The sequence below is a fragment of the Coturnix japonica genome, chromosome 20 (assembly GCF_001577835.2).
Source record: "Coturnix japonica isolate 7356 chromosome 20, Coturnix japonica 2.1, whole genome shotgun sequence".
NCBI classification, from domain to species: Eukaryota; Metazoa; Chordata; class Aves; order Galliformes; family Phasianidae; genus Coturnix; species Coturnix japonica.
This window is the reverse complement of record NC_029535.1, coordinates 11,108,383-11,117,827: the sequence shown is the minus strand read 5'-3', so window position 1 is coordinate 11,117,827 and position 9,445 is coordinate 11,108,383. Positions and strand designations below refer to the sequence as shown.

The window sequence follows — 9,445 nt, the reverse complement described above, 5'->3', positions numbered from 1 at the left end:
TGTTCTGAATCACTTACCTTTTATTAATGTTTGCTTTATACTGGCACAACTCCATTGCCTCTGATGGAGTACCGTTGGTTTCTGACACTCAAAGAAGAGATACAGTATATATTATTAACACCATAACAGTTCCCACATGGGCTGGCACCTGAGTAGGAGCTCCAGCCCTGAGTGGTGCCTGGTGGGCAATGGTGCTCTGTCAGCCCCCGCCCCTTCTACAGTCTCCAGAAGGGCTCCACTGCAATATGATCTTCCAAAAAGTGACAGTCTCACATAGTGCTATGCAGCCTTTGCTACACCATCATTCATTCAGCCAGAGGCAACCTCAACTTGGCAAAGGCAGCATGGTTTTGATAACTGTCAGATCTGTTCTGCCTGTAACCACCAGGTTGTCTGTCAGTGCTGGCTGGGTGGCTTTTTTTCTGGTTCATTATTGCTTTCCATCCTGCAAAGGTTCAACCTGTTTTCATCCCTTCTCAAAACTTTAGATTGATTTTATCTTGTCACAGAAGAAGGGAAATCTAACAACCCCATTGCTCAGTGCTCTGTATGCTGTGGAGAAATGTGCTCAGACTGGGCTATGGATGCAAAAGACCCATAATGCTGACATTCGTAATGCTGCCCACATCCCTTAGTACCACACCTCCATGGTTCTGGAACATCCCTGGGGACAGTGACCCCCACCACCTCCCTGGGCAATCTATGCCACTGCTTAACAACTCTTTCTGAGGAGAAATTTCTCTTAATATCCAACCTAATCCCCCCTCCCCATGGTGCAACCTGAGGCCAACACCTCTCATCCCATCACTGTCAGCTAGGAGCAGAGGCTGACCCCCACCTCACCACAGCCTCCTTTCAGGCAGCTGTAGAGGGCAATACGGTTTCACCTGAGCCTCTTCTTCTCCAGACTGAACCATCCTGGTTCCCTCAGGCACTCCTTATAAGAAGCAAAACTCCCTGAGTCTCAGGAGGCTGTGGGCTATGACAATTAATACCCTCTTAATATATTTTCCACACAAAGTTTCCATGACAGGTAAGAAAGATTTCTGTAACAACATGAAGACTTTAACATAAAACTGCAGATGACAATGTGTAGAAAAGAAAACCTTTATTACAAAACAGAGTATTACAAAACTGACTGTAAAGATTCCAACAGTGCACAAGTTGCTGTATACATTGGCATATGGACACATTCAAATGTCTGAGTGTAAGTAAGACCAGAGGAAAACATGCACATAAACAAACAAAATGCCACAGGAGACAGCAAATGCTAAGAACTGCATTATGTCAGAATATAACAAAATAAAAACAATCACTCATGGGTATATGGAGCAAAACCTTCACTTGAAACTGTACCATGGGAAAAATATACTAGTGACCACAATAGCTGATGTATGGCATGGAGTGCAGGGCAGTGATGTCTTTAACCCGTAGATACAGCCACTGTAATCTCCACAAAAACAGAGCTCTCAGAAATGTTTAGGTTCCTCATCTCTTGTGATGCTTTAAACATGCATTTTATATCACTAATCTGCTGAAAGAACTATCCTGTTAGGATAATCATCATCTAATAGTGGCAGAACCCATAGGATTCCAGCAATTCCATTACTGAATAAGGCCTCTCATACAAAAAAAGGCAGCTAATATTTTGCTGTGAGGATGTGATGGGTGTTGAGTGCATGAAACCCTGTGGTATAAACAGATTGTGTGGCAGGCACAGTACTGCAAATGTTCAAACTGAAGCACTGTGCAGGCACAAGGAATAAATCCTGCTATATAAGCTTAGTCATTATTCCCCTTCTATTAAGGGTGCAAATAACTTTAAGGAAAATGTACTTATTTCAGTAATCTAGTTTTTAAGCCCTGATGTTAAGTTTGTTAAGCAGAGCAAGTTCCTTTTCCTTTAAGGTGGCTTTCCAAGCCTTTGGTCCTGAGCTGACTGGACCAGTGCAGCATTGACTGCTGCTCCCCAGGTAGAGCTTGCAAAGTTTCCCTGTGCTCTAACAGCAGCTATATATGACATACCGCAGCTCATGACAAAGCTCTGCTATCGACAGCCCTTCTGCTGCACTAAAGCAGCACATTTCCATAGGTATGTAAATGCTCATGGCATTTCTTTCCTTTTAACACTGCTGAGTACAGCAGAACTAACTATCCACATTTTCCAATAGGGAATTACAGTCAGGGGAGCTTTTGCTGGTACTGTTTCTCTCTTAGTAATTGAGTGATGCATGTTGCAGTTTCTCCATGGGTTACCACAGGTTTTGGCTTTCCCAGTCTGTGTATTTCTTCAGGCAAGGCAGCAGTAGGACTGTCATTTGTCAAGGTGTGGGCTGTATTAAGAAGAAAAAGAAACTATACTGTGATCTCCTCTCGCGGCACATAGAATTGTTTGTGTTTAAAGGAATGTAACATGACAGCATTTAATAACTCGCGTTGTGGGAGCACAGAAAATCAGCTGTTCTCTCACACTTGGATCTCAGTGAATTTTAAAGGGACTGTTCAAGGAAGAGCCCCAGGTACCCAGGAGGCCCTCACACCCACACCTACCGCCTGTGAAACGCGATGGGCAGCTCCCGGCTGGGGATCAGGATTCCTGAATGCAGCGTTTCCACCGGATTGTCATCAGTTGCTACAATCTGGTAGTTGCGAACGATCTGAAGCACAAATACCTCAGTTAGAAGGCTCTAGCTGCTAGGGCTGACCAGGTGAAGGGTGTAAAGGAGCAGTGCGAGGGCGCTTACCCAGCACAGGGCCAAGTAGAGCTGCAGCTCTGCTAAGCGACGGCCGATGCACATCCGCTTCCCAATGCCAAATGGGACATGGGAAAAAGGATTGATTGAATGCTTCTGCAGCCAGCGTTCTGGCTTAAACTGAGTCCAGCCATTGAAGTATTCCTCATTACAGCCCAAGGCATAGCTATTTATCATTAGCACTGTCTGTAAACAAAGCAACAGAGATGACCAGTTAGGAATTGGCTTAGAGCTACCAAGTGATTCAGTTTGTTCATGGAAAAGATATCTAGCAAATGTGAAGGTGTGGAAGTGTCCTTTGAAGCCATACAGTTCTCCGAAGATAAATTCAAACTGAGGAAAAGGTCACAGTTTCTTCAGAAAATAGTCGAAAAATCTGAAGGAAATCCTTGAAATAGAACACTGAAATATTTTGGTCTAAATCCAATATGGTGCAAGGAGGAATGGATTTCAGTTTGTGGAAATTCTTCTCCTGATGGTGGGACCCAACTTTTGGCAGAGTTGTTTTCAGACTGAAATATCAGTGGTTTACAGGACAGGCCATCAAATGTTGCAATAAAGTAAATTAATCCACTTACCCCTTCAGGTAGTACATAATCTCCTAGAACCATTTCTGTGTCGATAGTGCGGGTGGTAAATGGCACAGATGGTGTTAATCTACAGGGAAAGAAAAACATGGGTCAGATCTCCAGTATTTTTCCTTCCTGTACTGTGTAATAGTTTACCCTAAACAAGAAAGGACATGAAATTAGTACACATCGGCTGATAGAGCTTTGTGGTCATGCTGCTTTGCAGAAATTATTGGAGAATTTTACCTCATGGATTCCTTCAGACATGCTTTTAGGTAAGGCATATTCTTAATGCTCTCAGCAGTTGGGCTCTCATTGGCAGCCAGAACACTTTGTATTTCCCGAAGGAGTTTCTGCTGGACGTGTGGATTACGTGAAATGTTGTACAAAGCCCACAGCAAACTATTGGCCGTCTGAAATAAAACAAGCAGAAACGTAAGGCTTCCATTTACAGAGACAGAAATGAGAAGATACCAAAAGTTCAAAGCCACATTTATGGTTGGCCACTGTCTTATGGCATTTTGTAATGTAGGGAATTAGGAGCCATCCCAGATGTTCTCCAGGAGTTTAGGCCATGGAAACAACCACAGGCTTAGCTCACATTCAGTTTTTGTGATGGTTAGATTATGGAAGAAAGCAGAGGGTTGGAAGGATGCTGATTTTATGATCTTGGACCAGGTTTACCGTTTCAACTCCAGCAATTTGGAGCTCTGCAATGGTGGCATACAGCTCCTTCTTGGAAAGCTGCCCTCCGGAGTAGATATCACACAGGAAATCCTCCTGAGGGCTTGCAGAGTGCTTTTCCAGACGAGAGTCAATGGAGTGCTTGGCTGAGGAGGGTAGAGCAGGAGGTAATTAATAAAAGAAGCACTAAAATAACTATAAATGCAAAATCAAAAGCGGGGCTCACATGCATGATTTTGAAAGAGGACCAATCTGTGCTCCTTTCTCAGGAGTGGGGCACTATGCTAAGTAAAGTCGTTCTCCCTTTTTAGACAAAAGTCAATTTTGTACAGAAAAACCTCCTGTAAGCTCTTAGGAATTCCCCATTCTGAAGCTTAGAGAGGAAATCACTGATGTGTGGAGCGCCATACTTAGCAAACAGAAATACAAGCATGTAAAATCTATTGGCTTGGATTTTCAAAGGGGATCAAGGTGTTAATGAATCAAAGAACTCCTAGCACTCAGAATTCCCAAGGGGAAACATAAGCTTTTGATTTACCACGGGAAGGAAACAATAAATGCCAAATTTCTATGTACATTTCCTTTTAAGCAAACGGACTTTTGTTGCAAGTAAAACTTTGTGTTTCTCAAGGGCACCCTATGAGGCAGGTTCCTTCACAGGCTTTATATATCTTGCCCCTAAATACATCACACACTTTGGGGCTATTTACTTTACAACAGATTAAACTGAACTTAACATTTTACTGGCTTCCAAGTTTCTGGGTGTCCCCTGGGGACTGGATATTGCCACACAACTAGCACTAAGTGTTAGTCACAAGAGAATGGTGCTCTTTCCTTGGAATAGGTTTGTGGTTAATTGCAGTGAAAGTGTCTTAATCTGAGCAATTAACAGCAGTAAGAGGTATGAAGAAAATGAATTTCAACAAGAGGGAAACAGAACAGAAAGGTAAGAAATTGTGCATTAAAAACTAACCTATTTTAAATATATCATCCCATGCTTTAGTGTGAGCTTGCCAGACTTTTGTGTTCAGACCCTTGTGAAGTTCCACGGGTGTCACCATCATCATTCCAAAAGTAGCCATCATCTGCAGTGGAGAAAGTTTTTGGAAACTTTTAAAAATCTATTTGTAGTCTGTGAGCAAAAATAGATGGTAAAGTAACAGGACTGTAAGGGTAATTTTCACAAGGAAGTTGGGAATCTGGCAGATTTTCCATCCAGGACACAAAGGATAGGATTAATTCTGCTTTAGAGCATATCCAGCTCAAATTTAAGCACAGTGAGTGGGCAATAAGAGATATCTGCTGGGGGTGGTTCATCCCTTCTATTTCAGGCACCACTTTTAGAAAGGGCCAAGTCACTATTTGGCAGTGCCTTTCTTCCTTTAGAAAAGAGGGATCCAAGAGCTGAGTTAGACCAGGTCTTTTAGATGTCTAAAATGAGGGAGATAAGTATCACCAGAGTCCAAGTTGCAGCAAGATGCACAGCAGGTGTACTTGCAAGAATGACTAACCTCCAAACCCAGCCAGTTTGCATAATCCCACACAGCTCCACTCTACAAACAGTAGCATTGCACAACAAGCATCTCTGAGGGAGAGGAAAGTTAACTAGCAAACCTGATGACTGTATTTTGGGGAATACCAGAAATTTCTGGGATTTTTTTCCCCAGAAAAAATTGTCGACCCATTTAAACCAGTATCCATGCACCAGCAGCAGGGACAGAAAATCTGTACAGCCCCAGGTAAAGATTCTTCCATACCGTTTTAACAGCCTTGATGAAATTCAAGCTTTCTTCTTCTACATCCTGTTGTAGGAGACCAAACCTCTTTCCATACAGCACCAGGCAGATACCTGTTTTTGAGCAATGATAACATGAGCTGATATAAATTAAATGGTGCACAGTGTCTGGTGTTATTCTTCTGAATAAAAAATGCTCTCTGCCCTGTGATACACACCTGTGAGAACAGCACTTCAAAACACCTTCTGTGCATTTGCCCCAGCCCTTGTAGGAGCACTTTCATTGCAAAGGAGACCCAGGGTTGGCATATTCAACAAGTAGTAGGCAGCCCTACTGATGAGGGCTGAGTCACAAGAGCCTGAAGAGGTCATCTAGTCCAGTGTTTTCTAGCTTCTTCTACAGCCAGAAACCACTTGCTAATGCTGGCAGCATCCCACAGCCCACTGGTTTCCACCTCTTTCCACTAGCTTTTTATATATAATTTTTTTCTGAGCTGTCACTTCCTATTCCTCCCTTTCCAAAAGCAGCCATCACCACTGACAGCTGAAAAACAAAACAAAACCCCACATTTTTAGGAGCTCAGTACACAGGTTGCTGAGATGAACCAGCCATGAGCCAGCAGGTCTGCAGAGTTCACTCAGCCACACAGGTAACTGTCCAGAACTCAAGAGTTTATGTAACAGCTGACAATCTGGCATACATATTGATGGTCCCCTGGCTTTTCTGTAACATATTTTCCACAATCACAGAATCATAGAATCACAAAGTTGGAAAGGACCTACAAGATCATCTAGTCCAACCGTCCCCCCATTACCATTGCTACCACAAATATTACTACCACGATACTGCAGTTGATCGTTAGGAAATAATTATCATCCAGTCATCACTGATCGCATTTCAATTGAAATGTCTCAGCAGGTACAAAGTGCATGCTGTTCTCAGGCAGAGAAAAACAGCACCCAGATACTTACTTTCAAATGACCATTTGTTGAATTCCGAATATACATCTTCCATTTGTCCACTGTGGTTACAAATAGCCCCTATTCTATGCGTGAAGTCCTCCAGGACCTACGTGGTGAAAAGAAGAAAGGAGAAATGGGAATAAAGACAATATCAAGCAATAAAAATCCTGTCTGATTTAACATTTCAGCTGTCTCTTAGACAGCAGTCTTGCATAAGACAGAATTACCTATGTTACCTATTCCTTTGACAGTATTATTTCCCATGTTATCATGTTTGGATTTTACAGGACACTGAAGCTATTACTGTCTGTAGTTCTGTGAACTGATCTTTCCTCCACAGGGATGAAATGTTTCAGTCTGACTCTGGGACAACTTTGGAGTTTCATGACAAAGAGGCTTAAGCTGTTTATCACAGATGCTCCTTAAACTTAGTGAGAAGCATGGAAGTTGGAGAGGTGCTCCCTGACAGAAGGAAACTAAGAATGAAGAGGGAAAGGCAAAAAAACTGAGAAAAGTAAGCAAAAACTCTGTTTCAGGAGCCCATTTCACTGTGGAATATTGGTGCTGTTCTGTGGACACTGAGGATATCAATAGCTGTAGCCTGTAGCCTCTAGAGACACAAAGAGATTTGAATTCTTAATGTGGTAGACTGAAATCTCAGGTAAAGGTTCCTGAAATCCCACCCAGCTGCTCCATAACATCCCAAACTACTTTCAGTAAAGTTTTCCAGTGCTGATTCCCAGCACCTTTCCCCTTCCTAACCCCTGAGAGCTGTGTGGACTCACATTTGGTCTGACCCCGATAATCTGCTTGCAACTCATTATTCCCACAGTGATTTCTGAGTACGAACTCATTGCACTACCGACTCAGAGCAGACCAACAGCTACCCAGGTAAACCGAACCCCTCGATCTGCTTTCTTTTCCCCCAGGTTTCCAGGGGAGGAACGAGGGGAGGAGAAGGAACTGTACCTCATTGATCGTGTTATCCAGTTTCACCACCTCCTTGGGCTTCATCAGTTTCTTCTGAAAGGCGCTTCTCACCCTCTGCCAGTCCTTTCCTTCCCTAGACGTAAATAAAAGCAGTGATAATAAAACATTAAGACACGCATACGACACGTGCAGGGAGGCATCTCCGGGCCGGGGCGGGATGCGCAGCTCCGTGCGGCGGCTCCAAGCAGCGAATCCCGGCCCGTCCGGCTGTTGCGCAGCGCGGCTGCCCGCAGCATCACCGCGGAGAGCCCCGCTTAGCGGTGAGCCCGGGTTAGAGTTGAGCCCCGCTTAGCGGTGAGCGCTCCCGCACCTCCCCTGTCACTCACAGGATGAGCAGCCCGTAGCCCTCGTCGCGATAGTCCCGATAGGCTTTCCAGGGTTTGATCTCCAGGCGCTGCGGGCAGGCGCTCTCCCGGCGGTACAGAGATTCCAGCAGGCAGGGGGCTCCGATGTGAACCGAGTCGAAAGCTCCCAGCTTCATGCGGAAGATCTTCCCAAACCTTCTGTGGTACTCAGCCTGGGGGGTCGCAGAAGAGAATCCCTCAAGATGAGTACGGGGCTCACCCACCTCGACCCTCATCCCCACCCGGCAACATCCCCATCCCTCCGTGCTCACCAGCGTCTCGTGCTGCCTCTTGAGCCCCCCCTTCCAGAGCACGTCGGGCAGGCTGCCCATCAGCGGCCAGCTGGGGGGCCCGGGCAGCGCGGCCAGGGGATGCCCACGGCCCCGCAGAGCGCTCAGCGCGGACGCCGCCCGCGGCACTGAACCTCCGCGTCCAGCGGGGCTGAGCGCGGCGCGGCGGCAGGTGAGGGCGGAGGAGCGGAGGAAGATGCTGCAGCCTCCCATAGCGGCACCGACGGCCACCCATTCTCCAATATGTATATATATAGCAGCAGGGAGGCTCGCTGGACTTTCATCGGGGCCAATGGGAGCCCTGGGTGGGGTGAGGTGGGGCAGGTTGGAGTGGCCCGGCCCGGGGACTTTGCGGGGCAAGCGGTTCACAAAGGGTTCAGGCGAGGCACGAAGGCACAGGGCCAGCACCGGGCAAGTACCGGCCGCGGGGCTCCCGGGGGCGGCCGTGGCCGCGGTCCCAACGCAGCGGTAGGCAGGCGGCTGCCAGAGCTGCAGGTACGGACCCTGCTCAGCTTGCAAAGCTGCCTCCTGCTCGTATACATGGGCTCATAAACATCTTTCCCCCTTCTCCCTTTCTTTTTCTCTATTTTTTTTTTTCCTGTGCAGAATGTTTGGAGTGCATCTGCACAAAGTGGGGAGGGCTGTGGTGTTTGTACAGCAGTGCCAAGTGACTGACTATGTCTTCCTTCAGAATTTCCCCTTAGAAATGATGGAATAAAAAATGAAGGGACAGAAGAAGAGCCAGTTTTGGTGGCTGGATTGCTTTTTCCTTATCTGGTTGACTAACCACTTATTTATGGAAAGGACATGACAATGAACCACCTGGGAAGCAAAATTCCCCTCACAATTATTGTTGGCAGCATTAAATTCTGACAAAAAAAAAAAAATCATTTGCTGCCGTGAGTCTCCTGTTTGGGATCTGCAGAATAACACGCTGGGAGTGCTCAAGGTTTCCATGTGGAGGCAGATGGAGCAGCAGCACAAGTACAGCAGCTCAGAACACCTGCACACTCAGCTCTGTCCTCTCTTTGCAAGAGAAGTCAAGCAGGCTGAGCATCTTGCTGCAAGTCAGAAAGCTGCCTGTAAACCAGAGAATTTCCAGGATATGCTTCTTTGA

At 45.8% G+C, this 9,445-nt stretch overlaps 1 protein-coding gene across 2 annotated transcripts; it reads right to left on the bottom strand.

Annotated features, from left to right (window-relative positions):
* Positions 1–1,091: 1,091 nt before the first annotated feature.
* On the bottom strand, positions 1,092–8,777 carry LOC107323241 (1,25-dihydroxyvitamin D(3) 24-hydroxylase, mitochondrial). Of its 2 annotated transcripts, XM_015882109.2 has the most exons (12): positions 8,311–8,777; positions 8,021–8,211; positions 7,674–7,767; positions 6,714–6,810; positions 5,764–5,855; positions 4,980–5,091; positions 4,007–4,152; positions 3,569–3,735; positions 3,332–3,410; positions 2,745–2,939; positions 2,551–2,657; positions 1,092–2,333 (listed from the first exon to the last, which is right to left on the bottom strand). In XM_015882109.2, the coding sequence occupies exons 1-12, from the start codon at positions 8,539–8,541 to the stop codon at positions 2,315–2,317; spliced, it is 1,530 nt and encodes a 509-aa protein (XP_015737595.1). In that variant the 5' UTR covers positions 8,542–8,777; the 3' UTR covers positions 1,092–2,314. The 2 variants fall into 2 exon arrangements, with proteins under 2 accessions (XP_015737595.1, XP_015737594.1); XM_015882108.1 differs by lacking the exon at positions 1,092–2,333 and having other exon boundaries at positions 2,547–2,657; positions 8,311–8,556.
* Between the last annotated feature and the right edge of the window lie 668 nt (positions 8,778–9,445).

Excerpts from the sequence above, each read along its gene's own strand:
- LOC107323241 (XM_015882109.2), bottom strand. The coding sequence starts at position 8,541 with ATGGGAGGCTGCAGCATCTTCCTCCGCTCCTCCGCCCTCACCTGCCGC. Across the intron at positions 3,411-3,568 it reads TGTCTGAAGGAATCCATGAG|ATTAACACCATCTGTGCCAT; the intron begins GTAAAATTCTCC and ends CTTTCCCTGTAG. Across the intron at positions 2,940-3,331 it reads ATTATGTACTACCTGAAGGG|ACAGTGCTAATGATAAATAG; the intron begins GTAAGTGGATTA and ends CTTTGTTTACAG.